This window comes from Haliotis cracherodii, unplaced genomic scaffold (assembly GCF_022045235.1).
Source record: "Haliotis cracherodii isolate W230 unplaced genomic scaffold, xgHalCrac1.p SCAF_13, whole genome shotgun sequence".
Lineage (NCBI taxonomy): Eukaryota > Metazoa > Mollusca > Gastropoda > Lepetellida > Haliotidae > Haliotis > Haliotis cracherodii.
In genome coordinates this window covers 20544055-20564473 of record NW_027266268.1, presented here as the reverse complement: position 1 = coordinate 20564473, position 20419 = coordinate 20544055, and the positions used below count along the sequence as shown (strand labels likewise).

The 20419-nt window shown below is 40.4% G+C and overlaps 1 protein-coding gene across 1 annotated transcript; it reads left to right on the top strand.

Annotated features, from left to right (window-relative positions):
• Window positions 1-15155: 15155 nt before the first annotated feature.
• On the top strand, window positions 15156-20419 carry LOC139459723 (uncharacterized). Its single transcript, XM_071241367.1, has 5 exons — window positions 15156-15981; window positions 16752-16964; window positions 18052-18270; window positions 19406-19618; window positions 20175-20419. Exons 1-5 carry the CDS (start codon window positions 15156-15158, stop codon window positions 20417-20419), a joined length of 1716 nt encoding a protein of 571 aa, XP_071097468.1.

Below are 20419 nucleotides of genomic sequence, written 5' to 3'. Positions count from 1 at the left end.
TTCCCGAGAAAACTCCTGGGAATTCCTTACTGAACCTAGCACAAAATACTTAGAGAAGCGTTGTTTCCGAGACCCTACTCTATGATCGTTCACGAATATGCTCGCTCCGACCCATTCTAATGAACGAAACGAAGACATCCATATCCAAACTATCGTAGTATCGACTCGAGCCATGTCTAGACTGACAGTGACAGTCAATAGCGACCTATAAATTTATATTAGTATCTGTTTTGACACATCTTTATAATCACCTTTCAATGATCGACCAATTGATCAACATGTAACCACCACGGGTTCAAGAACAGCTTCGTTTATCGTGTCGGCCATTTTTCGTCTTGTACTTGATGTATTACGACGCGCTGTCATTGTGACTGACTAACTGAGGTAGTTCTTAACACACCTTTCTGATCCAATAATGATGTTATTTGAATACATTCCTTGTAAACAAACAACAACAGATGTTCCCGTAAAGCAAGTTGAGCACATATACTCTCACGTCACCTCTCATTTTCAGGAACTATTTTATTACGTGATACAAATGTTTGTTGTATGGCTGTCAGTGTAAACTAAAGTCACTCGTACCACTTTGAATAAAATTGTGTATAGATCCAGCGCTATATCCTTCGAGGTGACAGTGATACAAAAACATTATAAGAATTGACTTTTACTCTGTGTGAATTCATTGGAGTATGAACCTTTATAGAGTGAGGGCCAAACATTGTATGAACGTCGTCGCAAGCTCAGCCAATTTTGTCCAGAACACGTTGCCACTTTGATCCCTGCAGGAATATGCTGCCTGGTTGTGTACGAGGATCAGAGCTTTTTAGCCAACACTCAAACGTGTGTTTGAAGAATCCTCTCAGATAAACATCGTTCTTGTTCTCTTCATCGCCATTTAGTGATATTTGCTGAACACTCGAAAATCTTAAATCAAACTTTACGTACTACTGATTTGGTAAATCTGGGAGCAAATACTTCTCAGGTCATCTGAGTCAAAACAGCGGAAGTACAAGTTTCTGTTGACTAACTGTGTCAGTTATCTCCCCTCGTCCCACTGAACCTACGTTATTACGTACATTGGTTTAAAAATATAACTAGCATTGATTATAAACTGTTTAAATGAATGTAATGAATAATAAATAAGGTATAATAATGAGTCTCCTGTCAACAGACGGAAACAAGATATAGCTATCGCTCTAGACACGATTATCCACACAACCATGAACTGTACTGATACCTCTCGCAATCTCATTAAAATCAGACCTCAGTTCTCGCTACCGCTAAACAAAGATCAGAGGACATCCCAATAGGTCACGCCAGAACGACCTTCATCCGACCAATCAGAGCATCGCTTACCAGATTATAAAAGTGACAGTCGAAACGTGATTTCTAATCATGCAACCTCGAAAACTTTAACTCCGAACAATAGTTACGGGTTTAACGACTGAATCCATACATCTAGACCATCTATTAGCCATTCCAGGATGATCTTTTGTTCAGGTTTCAAATTTGTAATCGAGAAGATGTCAAATTACGTTTCGAAGCATAGTCGCCAATTTAAAATTAGTGCCTTAAAGCACGAGAAAGCTGTCTTCTGACAGGTCATTCCATTGGTCGGTCAAAGTTCGCGCAAGGCCGGTCTGAAGTGACTCGTAATGGGATGTCCTCAGATCTTTGTTTAGCGGTAGCGAGAATTAAGATCTGATTTAAATGAGATTGATGCCTCTCTCTCAGTTCCGCCATTTCGGAGTATGCCAAAAGCCATTGGAGGTTCATCACGTTGCAGACGAATTGTAATTAAAGCAAGAGTAGAGAGTACATGCATGGATAATGAAAATGAGCAACGCCATTGGCTCAGATCGATTTGACGATCTTTCGCTGAAGTGTCAAGAATGACGTCCTCCCCACTGCATGGTTCACGTGCAAATAAATCTCTGTCAGTCATTTTCAAAGCCGATCTTTCTCCTGACGTCAGATCATAGTGAATGAGAACGGTTTTACGCCGCTTTTAGCAATATTCCAGCGGGGGACACCAGAAATGGGCTTCACACATTGTACCCATGTCGGGAATCGAACACGGGTCTTCGACGTGACGAGCGAACACTTTAACCACTAGGCTACCCGACCGCCCCTCAGTTCATAACATCTACAATTTCATGATTCCCTACTCTTTTTTGAGAGCATATACTGTTTAGTCATAATGAACGTTTGAGATGGCGTGATCAATAATGGGTCATGCACCACGATTGGTCATACATTCGTTTATACGGACTGGTATGGTCCGAACCAATCTCCCAATGACAATTTAAGGGAGTCTTCTCCACACTTCGTGCTGAGGCTGGCCAGTTTGGCTAACGTAGCGGATGGCCTTTGACGTCGGCATACAAGTTTCCAGATCATGTCCCAGACGTGCGCTGTCGGGTAGAGGTCATGACTCAGTCTGGCCATTGCATTCTTCCATCATCTTTCTTAATGACACTAGGATATATACTTCGCAAAAGAAGTTAAAGGACACCTGATATTTTCATGACTACTTGATCTGTCATGGCTGGTGGGTATTGGAACGGAGTTACAGTTCTTTAACTTCTTTTGAGTAGTACCCTATTCCAGTGTTCGAATTACCTGCCTGCCCGGCCGTCCAACGGGTTGATTTCAACTTGGGCTGCCAGATTTTCAAATCCCCCTGCCCGACGGTCTGGTTATATTTCATATGTGACAATATTATAAATATTTCCCGATGATAATCATTAATTCACATGTAAAGATGAATGATAAAATGTAACCAAAAAGAAACCCTGTTAGCTTATCCTGAGAAACATATGATTATTGTGGGCAGGCAGGTTTTGGTCAGGGCTGGCAAGTATTTCAGCTAGCCAGGCCTGTGGTCTGACTGAAATTTTTGGGAGTTTCATACCCTGATTCTGGTGATGTTTTGCTGATGGGGGTAAAAAAAGTGTTAAATCGTGTTTTCAGGAAGCATAACGCCATATGGCGGGAACAGTTAAATATCTAACACCAACGCATACAAATACACAACGCATACGTACATCTGTTCATTTGCTTGAGAAAACATTTGAGGTCAGTAGAAAATCTGCCCCCAACCTTGATGATGGGAGACTGTTTAAAAAAAACGACAGTTGGTAGGCTAGAGCAGGAAGTAATATTTATCTCAAATGACCTTAAACAAACAAAATACGACACCATATATGCAAGCGCATATTCGAGAATGACAGAGAGTTATACGTTTTCAACCTTTTTTGCTTTCATGTGATTTTTACATGATCATCTCGCACAGCCTTGTGCAAGTAAAGAAACCGTAATAAATTTAAAGTTTCAACGTGAAGTGTAAATCACCAAATATAAAACGTTTTCACAAATCAAAATAAAGTTTGTTTCCGCATAACTTGCAGGGTTTTTTTTACTGCTCTGTATGTAAATGCATGTTGTGTCCTTAATTCATCACAGGAATACAGGTCTTCACAGACTGAAAAATGTGCCTTCTTCTTGCTTGTCTGTGTCTGTAGATGACCATGAAGGGTTAGAGCCAGAAGACTGACCATGACTTGAATACGAGAGTGAGGAAGGACCTTGACCTTTGTAAACTTGACATTCACCAGAATGCATATGACTCGTGCTCACAGGGGATGAAGCCATTGAATGTGGTTGCCCTGCCTGTCGTTGGTCGATTGCTCCCATAATCATCTTCATCATGTTGAGTTGAAGTTCCTCCCTCTTCTGTCTTTCCTCTGATTCTAATTTCGCCTTTTCCAAGTCGAGTTTTTGCTTCTCCAATGTACTTCTTTTTGCTTTTCGTCTTTCAATATCCATGACTTTGTCCTCTGCTTTCTCATTGGCTGCACCAAATCCATCCATGACTGACTTCAGTGCAACTTCCAACCTTGTCTTTCGCATCCTCTTCTTTTCGCTCTTCACTTTGTCAGCTGATTCTTCTTTCTTCCTTTTTTTCTACCAATCCTTCATCCTTTTTGTCTTTTGGGTCTGACGACTCCCTCTCCTTTATGTGACCATCTTCTCTCTCAGGAGGTGTAATGTTACTGAGATCATCGTTGACAGACTGTGGAATGTCCCCATAATCGTTATCATCATAATTACTTTCATCAGCTTCTTCGAGTCCAGCTTTCTTCCTTAAAGTATTGATCACTTTCAGCGGCGGTGATACTGGTCTGTTTCCAAGAGTGTCCAGTTCTTCGAAGAATTTGCAGGTTTTCCTACCCTTACCACTCTTTTTCATGGTTGTTTCACATTCTCTGTACAATCTTTTTAGAGTATGAATGCGTACTTTACATTGACCTGGTGTTTTCTCGAAACCTTTCTCAGCCATTTCGCTTGCAACCGTTTTATAAATAGACCCATTATTTGTTTTGGGGTTTTCAAGTTTTCTTCAATACAATTCTCTTCCCATATTCCTAAAAAACATCTCGTTTCATCGTTGCTTCATGCAGACCCACGTTTTTTGCCCTCATTCGTTCCTTTTCTGCTAGCCATTTTTGCCTGTCTGGTCTGTTTGAAGTCTAGACATCAACTGGTATTATTTTTTTACCAATGAGGATTAAGCGTTGCCAATAACACGCACTTAAAATAGATATTATGCAATAAGTTATAATTAAATTTTCGTTGTGTTCATGGAAATTCCTGCATTCTGATTACCTGAATTGGTCACGTGTTATTGCATTCATTTCCCAATGAATGTAAAAAATTAAGCCACGCCCACCGCTGCGCACTACTTTTATTACTGCGGAATGTCGGGGAATCCCAATATTACAGTCGAGGGAATTCCCTTTCTGCTCACGCGTATCGTCATGCACTGGACATTTAGCGACTTTCATGCATATTCATTGTCCAAACTACCCTTTGAAACCGAAGGCCGAGAATGAATGCAACAGCAAACGTGCAGGCTCGCTCGCCAGTTTTTTTTCCCGCTCGCCTCGGTTCAACTTTCATGTCTTCGCGTTTCATTTCTAATTAGCATTTCTCCAACTGTTTTACCGTAATCAGAGAAGTAATGTTTGAATCACGCAGTAAATGACCATGTTATTTGAAACAGCCGCCTTCTCTCGGACATATTTCTTCCGGTTCGTTACAGTCTGACTGTTGCAAGTCTTTTCGCCTCTTGCCTTAATTGACAGGTCAAATGAACATTGTTTTAATCCCACTCTCCGTTGATTGGCTACTGACTGTGTAGGCGTGTCAAGTTATGTGCATAAATTAAACGATCACCTGATTCATGTCACGCCACTGTATGTAGTCCTACACCTGGAATGTTCATCAATGCCGTCACTTTTGTCTGTTTTGATATATGCAACTGTTTTGGGTTAAACTATTGTAGATAAAACATGTTTTACGTTGTCGAATTTAATTATAAGCATTGACTGTGTATTTTTTTCGGTTCATTGAGGTATGAATCGAAAAACCGATGTGCAAACTGTATGAATCCGCGTAGCGGATTCTTACAAAAGTTTGCACATCGGTTTTTCGATTCATACCTCAATGAACCGAAAAAAATACACAGTCAATCCTTAAGTGAAATATACTTACTGTATGTAAATTTGCTACGCGTCCATACTACCAAATTTGCTCACGGTAGCAAAACATACACATCTAAACTCCATATACTCACAGGTTGTAGCAAATTTGCACCTAGCCCCAGTATACTCATATGAGTCAAATCTGCATGAGTAAATCGTCCATACGGTCAAATTTGCTCACATTTGCATTTGATCACATATGCAAAAAATACACACGTGTTCAAATGTCGCCGTATTGACCTTTTTCACACTTCGCTACTTCCGGTTTGAAAGCGAGGCTTGGAGAGCAGAAGGTGAAGGCTGGATAGCACATGAAACACACGGAAACAAGGCACGCAATCGGGACAAACTGTGACAATTTAACCATCCCGGTACATTTATCGTAAGTATTGAACATTATTCTTATTGACAAACTATTCTACTGTTATCTGGTCTCCTTACCGATATAAATTTGAGTCTGGCCGTTCTGTTGTGATTTCAATTTAAAATATCCATGACCACCTAACTCCCAGTGCAGTTATGGTAGCTGAACAGACTTAATACAAATGCTACTGAAATCTTGTAAAGAATAATTAATTGTTTACACACCATTAAGCCAAACTATTTATTGTGAGTTTAAATAACTTTGCGGGTTGTATTTGAAGTCGAAATATTCACCTTTTGACCATATCTAGATATATGTCAGAAACTAACTTAATTGATATGTTGATATAATGTATCAAATTGTAACCTACTGAGAATTTACAATCGTAACAAATCAGAATTTTGCATCAGTTGCGTATTTGATGTAAATTGTAATGGAATCAAATGCAGTCCAATAAAATATTAGACCTCTAGATCTACTTGTGCTGTTGTGATTGTGAACAGTTGTTATTTTGATTGTCAATGTTGTCAGATTAGATAGCATGAGGTGTAATATTTCAACTGAATCATTACATAAAGGGTGTGTAAATATTTGAAGTAAAGTGCAGTTTGATCTGCAATTTTAATATTTCTACCAAAATGATATTTACTTTACTGCACAAATTTAATCATGTCATGAAATGAACAAAAACTCAACTAATTAATGTCCAGTAAATGTTCAATCAACATGTGATCTTTATATAATTTACAGAAACAGATAACTCTTTAACAGTTTGTATTCAAATATTTCAAATGCATAAATTGATATTGACATTACTAAAAACTTAAAGTATAAACAGAATTATTTTTTATTCCCATGCGTCTTGCAATCATAACTCATTAATTCCCTTTGTTTAATTGTGAAACCCATCTGATTTTATGTCCACAAACATGTTTTGGAACTTTTAAAACAAAAAGATTTCTTTTGTGCAAGCAATTGCCATGTATTATTGATTATTTATCATATCAATTTATATGTAAGAATATAGTTTACTGTGTCATTTTGCAATAATTATATTGTTATGATGTAATATTTTACTATTGATAACAATCTTTAGAACTTTAGTTTATTTCAATCAAGTCAAGTGGTGTGATTATTTTGATATTTTTTTATAATTCAATCAAAACGAGAAAAATAAAAAAATATAAATACATAGAAGAAATTTGTTTTCCTTGTCAAATAACGATGATAGCATGAATTTATCTCATGCTCTTTGTATAGCATGCTCCTTGTGAAAATTCATTCCATTTCTTCTTCGAATGTACCTTATATGATGATTTTAGGGAGACATTACTGACAGCTATCGATAATCTTGGAGGACAAAAAACTCTACATAGTATTCTTTTTGGTGATCCAAACTTAGATGTTTTCCTGAATACAAAAATATTCTTGTCTGTACACAACTTTATAGAAACGACTAACAGATTCAGTAGCTAGCATAGTATTGTTTCCAAACTGTTAATCATTAATATTGTTAAATCTATATTCAACACTAAAATGTATAATATTAGGATATGTATGAGATGCACACTGTCTTCACTTTCAAGCACATTGTACATATCCTTCATATGAGCACTGTATATATATTGTGCACTATGTTTCCACAATGTGAAGTTTCAACTGTAAATTGTTCATTTTCATTATGGAATATTATGTATAACTGTATATAGGGAGAAGGCGGTAATAAGTGCTGCCCTTGTGCCCAATCCCTTTGTCTTTTTGGACAATAAAATATGTTTAATAATATCTCATCTTGTGATCTGACAAAGTTAATATTTTCAAGTCAAGATATCAACTTTAGTAAACCACATGAAGAGATAAACATTGCATTTGACAAAATAAATTCAAGTCTTATATTTTCTTTGTGATCTTCATGACCTTACTCAGAAAACCATAGTGTCAATGAGGCAGACTGACTGTAGGTGTGACAAAACGTGATATTTCACCTGATTTTAATACAAATCTTAATTATTTCACTCTAGCGAAAGTATGTTTTCAGCATGGTCAGACTAAACAAAGTATTTCATGATTAAATACATACAGGTAATACAAATATCAAAACGTGTTTCGTTAAAACAAGAGTGAATTTCTGTGTGACATTGATATAAAGAGCTGTAGTACACTGTCATTAAATTGATGCATCTGTTGAGTTTACTGTTTACAAAGAATATACTGTTTGAGTTTTAGACATATCAGATGAATTGATGCCTTCAAGATTGTTCTAAAGTAGCAAATGTTACACACTGTGATTAATTTTCCTTAAACTTCTCTATTTCAGAAGAATGTTGTTTTCTAAATAAGCAATATTTTGAGAGAAGGTGAATAAGCATTGTTTATAAAAAATGTTATTGAAGTAGGAATATTATTACAATATTATTGAATTATTCATTTCAGGCCAGCGAGTAGCCACAATGAAGTACTAGTATCCGGGTGACGGATGTCTGGAGGAGCTTTCCGCTGACAGTAACACAATGGTTACAATGTGCATCCTGTCAAAGGACGAGGAAGTGAAAAGCCTTATTCACTCACAAAACAACATGGCCAATATTTATCAGACACTTAAAAAGCACATTGTACCATTTGTTTACAAGCAAGAAAAGTATTTTCTCCTGGAATTTAATTAGGTGCTTTTGACTGACAAAGACACCCAGTCCATGTTAAGTTTTGAAAACTTATATTGTGAGAAATAAAGATTTGAAAATTTTAGTTTGTTTTTCTTTGTTAAATATGAGAAATCCAGATTGTTCCATCAACATAATTTGTACCAATACATATATTTTATCTTGGCTTGATTACCAATTGAAGTTGATTCCTTTTTATCTTTTGTTATTTTATTTGTACTCATATCTGATCAAGACATTTTCAAACTATTCAGGATAAATGTATTAGTAGCTTCCTTTTGATATACAATTACCTATCATCATACAGGATTAGGTAAGGGTGTTCAAGAAGTTGATAGTTGTATCAATTCTTATATTTCTTCAATATCATGCCTTAATTATATTTATCAATTTTTAGTTTCCTTTAACTTGTTTTAAACAGTTCACACATTATTACTTTTGTCGTGCACGGTGCAATCTCAATCGGCAGTAATCAGTTAAGTAAGTGATGTTTGAAGAACAAGTAAAGTATCATCTGTTTATTGTACACACTGAATAGAGTTATCGCCCCTTCTGAATATTTATTTTGACTCACGAATTATTTTCATAATTAACATTGTAATATGTTAAAATGAAAATCATAGCAGAAAAAGTGTCTTTTGTCAACTGGACTCATGGCAAAACGATAGCGCGTTGTGCAGCAAACACCACTATGAAACGTGAAATAAACATGATCTCGATCTTGATCTCGAGTTCGCCAAGCCACGCATTTACTGAGCAATTTTGCAAAAGTACACTGACGTGTTTCATGTTATGCGGTTTATTTACGATACCAAACTTCTGTCATTGAATGTACTGTCACATTGTACCTATATGCCGACGAGGTTATGATAAAACAATCTATTTCTGAAATACGTATCTCGAAATGCACTTTTCCATTCACTTCCGGGATCCTGACAGCAAAATGCAAATTCCAGTGTATTACAGGCATATTTTAGTTGGACCTCACGATTAAATGTGAAATATCTTATGTATTAGATACAGAGGATACCATTTTTTTTTTTTTTTGAAATGTCCACCAGTGAAATGCACAACATGCTGTCTGTTCCCTATCAGCTGATGCGACTCACACTGCATGGAGCTATGCTCTCCAAGCCTCGTTTTCGATCCAAGATGGCAAAAATGTGAAAAAGGTCAATAAACAGGGCTTAAGGCGCCGCGATTCGCTGTGCAGAGTTGCGTCCCTTGGGCACGCCAGAAACCTATGATTGTGGGTTCGAATCCCGGTTCGCCCCGATTATGTTTCTAGGTTTGTCAGCACCATACCCGCGCTCGTGGGTTTCACCGATGTGATAAACGTCTAAGATCTGCACCACGTACTTCGGGCTTTCCTCCCATATCAAGCTGACACGCCGCGATACTGGAATACTGTTAAAAGCGGCGTTAAACCCAACTCACTCACTCACTCACTCACTCACTCACTCACTCACATTCATTTCAATTATTTCTATGGTCCCTTGTTTTTATCAGTTTATAAACCTAGAAACCACTCTGCTGTGTATAACTTCTACGGTCCTTGTGGTTCGTTAACCTTGTACTTTGACATTGATTAATGCAATCAGCGTCGGCATTGTTCCAAACTGTCACTTAACCCAAATACTACACGTCCTAACATTCACCTTCAGGTTGAGAAAGATCTTATCACATGCCTACGCAGTCAACAATGTTGTCATGTTCATTTTTCCCAGCTGGGCTGTGTGACTTCATGTAAGTCTATAAACCAGTTAGATCGGCCAATGAGTTGCCGAAACCCTACGCCCCTTAGTGGTCGTGGGTTCGAATACCAGACTGTGAGCTCCATATCCGTCGTATGTTTTTCATCAAAATGGTAAAATTCTTCGACTTGTATTGCTTTCTATTGCAGTACTTTTTACACTGAGCTGACAGAGTATGAAAGGTGTAACTGAAACGCAGCTCAAAGCCTCGCTGAAACAAATGTACTCATCCGCAGACCTGATTGCAGGACAATTATGATGTGAGGAATATCAAGGGACTGGTGGGAAATTTACAGACTTTCTAGGGGGTGATCCCTTGCGAGTTAAGAGCATTCTTTAGTAGTCGAGACACAAACCCCTGGGGTTGGGTGTGTGTTGGTGTGTGTGGATGTATGGGAGAGATAGAGGGGGTGGTACTCTGGCTGCAGCGTTCACTAGGCACGTCACTGTTTGTGCATCGACTTTTAATCTTCTTCCTAAGATTCATACTCTGTGTGTGTGTCGTATTTCTGTTATTGTAGTCACTTTGTAGGTACGAACTATTGAGCACTTACCTATCACTAAGCACTTACATGTCAGTGAGCACTTACCTAAGACTGAGCACTTACCTGTCAGTGAGCATTTACCTGCCATTGAGCACTTAACTACCATTCAACACTTACCTAGCATTCAGCACTTATCTACCATTGAGCACTTACCTACTATTCAGCACTTATCTACCATTCAGCATTTACCTGTCAATGGGCAGTTACCTACCTTTCAGCACTTACCTACCATTCAGCACTTACGTATCAGTGACAACTTACCTGCAATTCAGCACTTACCTGCCATTCAGCACTTACCTAGCATTCAGCACCTATCTACCATTGAGGACTTACCTGTCAATGAGCAGTTACCTGCAAATGAGCACTTAACTACAATTCAGCAATTATTCAGCACTTATCTACCATTGAGCACTTATCTGTCAGTGAGCAATTATCTACCATTCAGCACTTACCTCCCATTCAGCACTTACCTACCATTCAGCACTTACCTGTCATTGAGCACTTATCTGTCATTGAGCATTTACCTGTCAATGAGCAATTATCTACCATTCAGCACTTAACTACCATTCAGCAATTATCTACCATTCAGCACTTACCTACCATTCAGCACTTACCTACCATTCAGCACTTACCTGTCATTGAGCACTTATCTGTCATTGAGCACATACCTACCATTCAGCACTTACCTACCATTCAGCACTTATCTACCATTGAGCATTTACCTGTCAATGAGCAGTTACCTATCATTCAGCACTTACGTGTCAGTGACAACTTACCTACCATTCAGCACTTACCTGCCTTTCAGCACTTACCTGTCAGTGGCAACTTACCTGCCATTCAGCACTTACCTGTCAGTGACAACTTACCTGCCATTCAGCACTTAGCTACCATTCAGAACTTACCTACGATTCAGCACTCAACTACCATTCAGCACTTAACTACCATTCAGCACTTAACTACCATTCAGCACTTGCCTACCATTCAGCACTTAACTACAATTCAGAACTTACCTACCATTCAGCACTCAACTACCATTCAGCACTTATCTACCATTCAGCACTTACCTACCATTCAGCACTTATCTACCATTGAGCATTTACCTGTCGATGAGCAGTTACCTACCATTCAGCACTTACCTGCCTTTCAGCACTTACCTGTCAGTGGCAACTTACCTGCCATTCAGCACTTACCTACCATTCAGCACTTAGCTACCATTCAGAACTTACCTACGATTCAGCACTCAACTACCATTCAGCACTTAACTACCATTCAGCACTTAACTACCATTCAGCACTTACCTGTCAGTGGCAACTTACCTGCCATTCAGCACTTACCTACCATTCAGCACTTAGCTACCATTCAGAACTTACCTACGATTCAGCACTCAACTACCATTCACCACTTAACTACCATTCAGCACTTAACTACCATTCAGCACTTGCCTACCATTCAGCACTTAACTACAATTCAGAACTTACCTACCATTCAGCACTACATACCACTGGGAAATTACGTGTCAATGAGCACTTACTTTCATTGAGCACTTACCTACCATTCAGCACTTACCTGTCAGTGAGTACCGGCGAGATTTGGATGTGTTCAGTGCCAATATAATATATCTGAAACAATGCATTCCTGTGCATATTATTGAACAATAATGAATCTAAAATATAATATATGTATATTAGTTCCCATTTATGATCATTTTAGCTATTTGAATTAAGGAAAAAACAAAATTAAAAACATATTGAAAATATAAGTGCTTTCATAAACGAGCGCTTGCTATAAAATGAGCCGCCGCAGGCTATATTTAGTAAACAAATATTCAAAACTCTCAACATCGTTGGTCTTATGCAACGACATTACATGTGGAGATGATAGATCACTGAGAGGAGCTTGTGCACAGTCGATGACCCCTGACGTCACAAGGCATTGTTTCGCCAGTGTGACTGGCAACAAAATACATAGAGAATACTACACTCATTCTCGTTAGATACCATTTTTACGAAACGAGTGAACTTTCTATGGTATCTGACCGAGCGAAAGCGAGGTCAGATACCATAGAAAGTTCACGAGTTTCGTAAAAATGGTATCTAACGAGAATGAGTGTGGTATTTTATTTATTACCCACGTTAAATATATATTAAAGCGTAAATACATAACAACTTGCGTTCGTTGACAGACCAAACTGAAACCGGTTGCAAAATTTGGTTGCGCATGAATATTGGTATATGACCAAATATGGGCATTGTTGACATGTTTATGCATACGTATTAACAACATGCGCCTGCTGATCTGTTTGCAAACAAACCAGCACCGACGCTCAAGATCCTTTTGGAAGAAAGTCTTCAACTTATGGTAATTCAAGCGCCATGTTGTTAGTACGCAGGACACCGATAAGAAAATTTGAAATGTCACATTAGCGCCGCGCTTTGAATATCGGACCAACAGTCACACGCATCACACTGCCGGGGTCCCGTCTGTGCAATCAAAATGGTTCGGTTTCCTTGATCTATCAGCTGAATTTATATCATGTCCGTACCATTTTGGAAGAGGGAAATCAGACTGTTCGCCAAAGACATTCATGTTAACTGTACCACCCTTTACTGAAGACGTGGAAATCAACAAACTCAAATCTGCTTGCATGTCAGTGACAGCTTCGAACGATCGAAGGGCAAGGTCGCCACCGGAATAAGAAAAGACAACCGCGATCCACTCACAGCGTTTTACGCTAGAGATAGGGAATGTTACTATTCACATTTGGGATGTTTGGGGCCACAAAATCAGAAGTCAGGCACACTTCCACGGAGTTTTCGAATGATTTGTATCGGAACTGTGAACTTTAAGTGATCTGGTCGTGCTGTCGTATTCGTTCATTCATGAACAACACTTCCCGAAACAGCGCCACAACATACGCTTCAAAGGGGACACCGATGGCACAACCGGATCATCCCAAGTAAGTCTAGATATCTGTCCAGATAGTTTAAACAGACTTCATTTCACCACGCTTATCCTTTTACGTTAAATCAAATTGAAAGTTGCGAAAATGGTCGGGTGCGTCACGCTCAAGGGACGCGCTCGATCGGCAGTCGTACATTGTAAATCGATTTATAGATCTAGCTCGATTATATGTCTGTAGGAGCTCTATGCATAACTTATATAGAATGCAAACTGAATTTGATGCGTGTGACTATCTTGTTTGGTTTAATAAAGTGTTTGTAAATATCTCTCGTTCTCATGAATTTCTTCAGTTCTGCCTTGTAATTGCAAAATGAATGACGTCTCGCGATTTTTTATGAATGAAAAAAGTAGTCCCGGTGTGACAGAGGTCACGGTTATCCAATCAAAACGAATAAAACAAGGTCAACCTTGTACGACACACGTGTGACGTACGGATTTAGTATCTTACAACCTGTATCTTCTCCACGTGGGTAATAATACAAATTACCTCATAGGGTATTGTGACCAGTTTGAAAAGTTTGTGGGACTGTATTCTAAAGGTAGGGCAAAAACAAGTGTTTGCCTGCTACCTGACGCCGCATAGCAGTATTAATCCAGACCGGCATTCGTCTAATATGCATCCGCCACCACTCCCCCCGTTCCGTAACCTGCAAGCTATTCGGCTTGTCCCGGAATAACACGAGTTTGTCAAGAATGGTCTAATATGCTGTGGGGCACGGTAGGCCCAGTCGTCTAAGGCGCCGTGATTCGCTGTGCAAAGTTGCGTCCCTTGGGCGCGCCAGAAACCTATGGTTCGCCCCGATTATGTTTCAAAGTTTATCAGCACCATACCCGAGCTCGTGGTTTCACCAAAGTGGTAACGTCTGAGGAATTTCTTCCCACATTAATATGACACGCCGTGATATAACTGTAATAATGTTAACAGAGGCGTAAAACCAAACTCACTCACTCACTCACTCACTCACTCACTAATATTTATGTCCATTAGGCGTGTGCCTGAAACCTATCGGATTTAATTTCTAGCTTTTATTATTATTATACAGAATTTTGAAAGATGATGAATTTCGTTTTTCTCAAATGTATATACAAACTGTGATAAATAACCTCCAGATCATGACCTTGGCCGCGTGTGTTATTACATCTGAAGGGAAACACGATGTGATGATAACAATTGTTCCATGAATCAAAGGCAACGCTATACATCTTAATACTTTGACGACCGTAACCGTCAAACAATAGTCCAGATCCGGCGATAAAATATATGAGAATATTCAAGCAAAAACCCAAATCGTTCCCACCAACCTTGCATTCGCTGAACGTTCAAGATGGTGGAAGGATGCCTGAACACACTCTGGATACTGCTGGTGATTTTCCACCTTGGTTGTGCTGAGGTCAAGAATGATAAGAAGGATATTCCAAACTACAGACTGAAAACGAGGGAACGAGATAAGAATGGCGAGCTGATGGTTCTTTCTAATCCTGGGAGTTTGGAAGACTTGGATGATCTGTTGGCAGATGGTGATCTTAACGCGGATGGCATAAGGTCAAGGTTGGATGAGGAGAACATCAACTGGAAGACGCTGTCTAGCAAAGAACAGAAGTCACTCATGGGCTTGCTGAAAACCTTGGTAACCACTGTTGGTGAAGGTGACTTACAGTTGCCCAATTCAAGCATGCAACATATCGTAGAGACACTCATCGCCAAGGTCGCCCTGCTCGAGATCGATTTGAATAATCAGACGAAGCAGACGACTTCCGCTCTGAAAGAACTCGACGAGTTGAAAGCGTCTTGCAGCAGGGCGGTTTCGGGACTGAAGGAAGCAAATGAGTGGATATCCAACCTGAAACTGAAAATGGAACGTTCTGATGCTGAGGTAAAGACTAGGTTGGGGGAAGTAGAGCTGAAGTTGAAGAACAGATTAGACGCCGAGATGAAGGACATTGTGGCCATTAAACGGAAGACGGATGAAATCGAGAAGATGAACAAAAGAGGGTTGGAGAAACAGATGGAGGACCTTAGAGCTGAGGTTGCTAGGCGACCTGGCGTCGGGGTGAACCAGACCGTTTTGCGCGAGGGAGACCGATGTTCTGTGCTGGATCAACAGGCGCTCATGTTATACGGCATGTGGAAACACATGTACAGGGCGCCAGGTACGTCAGTGTAACGCCGAGGACTGGGTAGATGAGTGAGTTGGGTTTAACGCCGAGGATTGGGTAGATGAGTGAGTTGGGGTTAACTCCGAGGATTGGGTAGATGAGTGACTTGGGGTTAACGCCGAGGACTGGGTAGATGAGTGAGTTGGGGTTAACGCCGAGGACTGGGTAGATGAGTGAGTTGGGGTTAACGCCGAGGACTGGGTAGATGAGTGAGTTGTGTTTAACGCCGAGGACTGGGTAGATGAGTGAGTTGGGGTTAACGCCGAGGACTGGGTAGATGAGTGAGTTGGGGTTAACGCCGAGGACTGGGTAGATGAGCGAGTTGGGGTTAACGCTGAGGACTGGGTAGATGAGTGAGTTGTGATTAACGCCGAGGACTGGGTAGATGAGTGAGTTGGGGTTAACGCCGAGGACTGGGTAGATGAGTGAGTTGGATTAAACGCCGGGGACTGGGTAAGTGAGTGAGTTGGGTTTTACACTGATGACTGGGTAAGTGAGTGAGTGAGTGAGTTTTAACACCGAGGCATTGGCAAGTGCATGGGTGAGTGGTTTGCGTTTAACGCCGAGGAGTGGGTAAGTGAGTGAATTGGGTTTAACGTCGAGGACTAGGTAAGTGAGTGACCGACAATATCACTTGGAGCGGTTCCGTCCTGATGAACTGGAATTCACTGTTTCTAAAAAATATGTTCTTGAATTTAGCGATAGAGTTTTATTTTTCAAAAATACTTGATTTAGCGATGGCATCCACTTATTCTTGTTTCCAGACAAGGGTTCCGTGAAGGTGACGACGGCGACGGCGAGCTCGGTGGGGTGGGGTGGCGTTCCCAGCAGGGCCGTGGACGGCAACAAGAGTCCCCGCTGGGGAAACCGGGGATGTTCTCACACCAACACGGAGATGAACCCCTGGCTGTTGCTGAAGCTGCAAGGAATTAGCAACATCACGGGGGTGGAGCTCACCAATAGAGGAGATTGCTGTGGTGAGTATAGACGGAACCAAGTTTGGAGATTGATATTGTAAGAGGTATCCTTCAAACACATGGCCATCAATAGCTTTTTAAAACCGCATATGCAATACATTCATGCTGCGGATTAACATTTTTGTTTAGATCGGATCAAATTTTAGCTCACCCGAATATGGCACAAAACATCGACATGTAAACTGCCGGGCAAAAGTAGGTATATGCTTACTTATATTTGACCAAAATATTACAAACGTTTCACAACGTTACTTGGCTAAAGTACTGGTCATGTGTTAAAGAATGAGTGAAAGAATAAATATCAATGTTTGATGGTGGCTAGAAATGAAACAAACAAGAAATAGTAATTCGACGGTAATGTACTGGTATAATTTGGGGCGATGGGGTAGCCTAGTGGTTAAAGCGTTCGCTCGTCACGCAGAAAACCCGGGTTCGATTCCCACATGGGTAAAATGTGTGAAACCCATTTCTGGTGACCCCCGTCGTGATATTGCTGGAATATTGCTAAAAGCGGCGTAAAACCATACTCATTCACTCACTAGTATAATTTGATAAGGGTAACACAGTTGTTATTTTGGACCTAAAGTGATCAGCGTTATGGCGACTGTTTTCAACCTAGTAATGTTATGATAACGTTTGTAAAACCAATTTTCAAGTGTATACTTCCTTTTGCCCCGATACTTTATATGAATAATTAAGCCCCTATTCCAGCCCTAGCACGGGGACACACCAAGAATTGGGTTCACACATTGAAATTATTGTGGGGAGTTTTTATTTTGGACCTAAAGTGATCAGCGTTTTGGCGACTGTTTTCAACCTAGTAATGTTATGATAACGTTTGTAAAACCAATTTTCAAGTGTATACTTTCTTTTGCCCCGATACTTTATATGAATAATTAAGCCCCTATTCCTGCTCTAGCACGGGGGAAACACCAAGAATTGGGTTCACACATTGAAATTATTGAGGGGATTCGAACCCGGTCTTCAGCATAACTGTTTAACACTGCAACCACAATCATACCATATTTCCCCGATATATTCGAAACCGCAAAGCGAGATTACTCACTGTAAACTTATACCCTCTTAGACCGTAGATTGTCCGACTTCGTGATTGAAACGTACATGAACGACCCGACGACTTCACCGGATGAGGCAGCTACCAAGTGTTTCCACTACACGGGGACGGTCGGCAGAGCGGCTACAGTGCTGATCAAATGCAACTCCACCATTCAAGCTCTGTATGTCAAGATCACTATTGTGAAAAAGACTCCAGCGGTCCTCACGATCTGCGAGGCAGTTGTCAAAGGTATGTTGTTGATTGGAATCGATTGACGACAGTATTGCCCTTGGAAACAATCAGAAAAGAAACGACAGTGAACTTGTTCATTCTTAATGTAAAAGTTTTCCATAACAAAATACGGCCTAGAGCCCTATGTCCCAAAGGGATCGATGGGCGAAGACTGCTACATGAGACTGTCAAACACCTGTTGGTACGCGCGATTCAGGGGTCTACTGGTATTTAGAAGGTTTTCGGGACTCAGGAACTCATTTTAAAAAATGTTCTTTATATGTTTATTTTTTCCGATATTTTTAAAGCAATTTTACTTGTAATTGCACCCTTTATTCATAATTTTTGTGTGTGGGTGTGTGTGTGATTTGTGTTCAAGTAGTATCCGGTATTCAGGGGTGAGCAAGTGAGTGAGTGAGTGAGTATGATTTTACGCCGTTTTTCTATCAATATTCCAGCAATATTCGGATGGCAACACCTATTGTACCCATGTGGGGAATCGAACCCGGTTCTTCTGCGTGACGAGCGAACGCTTTAACCACTACCCCAACGCCCGGTGAGCAAATGAGACTCAAAGTGAAAAAACAACTTTCGTAGCGACGAGATCGGTTTAGTAACGCTTCCATACATTAACACAGACGTGCGATAGTCGTAGCGACGAGATCGGTTAAGGAACGCGTCCATACTTTAACACAGACGTGCGATAGTCGTAGCGACGAAATCGGTTTAGGAACGCGTCCATACTTTAACACAGACGTGCGATAGTCGTAGCGACGAGATCGGTTTAGGCACGCTTCCATACATTAACACAGACGTGCGATAGTCGTAGCTACGAGATCGGTTTAGGAACGCTTCCATACTTTAACACAGACGTGCGATAGTCGTAGCGACGAGATCGGTTCAGGAACGCGTCCATACATTAACACAGACGTGCGATAGTCGTAGCGACGCGATCGGTTTAGGAACGCTTCAATACTTTAACACAGACGTGCGATAGTCGTAGCGACGAGATCGGTTTAGGAACGCTTCCATACATTAACACAGACGTGCGATAGTTGCAATGGCTCCACTACTTTGTTTTCCGTCACACTCTGTAAAAGAAAGTAACCGTAGTTTAAAAGTTTCTCAAGTAGATTTCTAATATTTCATTAAGGTCAGCTGATCGGCATTACGAGCGCCAAGCAGGTCATCCAGAGTTCCATGGAGTCTGCGCAAACCGCACCGGTAATGGCAAATGATGGGGATAAAAGTACCTGTTCTCAGACAATGGCGGATTCTATAGACAGCGACCCCTGGTGGCAGATCGATCTTGGGAAGATGGTGGCCGTCCACACAATCTACATCCGCAACAGGAACGACGAGAAATGTGAGTACGCTACTACAGATCTCTGTATGTAGTACTACAGATATCTGTGTGTAGAACAAATACAGAGCAATGTAGGAATACTACTCAAAAGAAGTTAAAGAACACCCGATTCTTTCATATTACAAGAAACGGGGGAACCGCCATCTCCTGGCTTGAAGAAAGGGACAAACCAATGGCTAGACTGGTTAACTAGTGTTATAGGAAAATAATCAAATGTTCTTTAACTGATTTTGAGTAGTACACTATACGACTAGTAGATTGTACGTTGATTATGATAACCAGGGTCAATAATTTTACACTACTTTAACCCACAATCAGTGAATCCTTGAACTGATATGGGACGTAACTCTGCAATTGATCAGATAGTAACGAATGGAGTATAGCGAAGAGTATGTAAGGAATAGTTTGAACATCAAATGACATCAGAATCCGTGTTCGGGAAATGTTCAATGGTCCGCCTTTTTAAATCAACTGTAGTGGATGACCCTTATTTATTTCAATATACTTCTTGTATATTTTCATTTATGATTTTTCATTTTCATTTTCTAACCGTTAGATGTGTGGCTGCGCAATATGACCGTGACGGTACACAAAGAATTCCCGTCAATCTGTGCCGACGTGACCCCTCACCTTTGTAGCACTTACCCAAGCTCCGTAGGTCAAGGTCAAGTGGTGACCATGACTTGTCAGAAGCCAATCACCGGCCGGTACTTGAAGATCAAACTGGGTAGAAACACCATCGGTGGCGCCCTCTCTCTGTGTGAGGTCTCAGTGAACGACAGGAGTATGATTTTCGGGTGA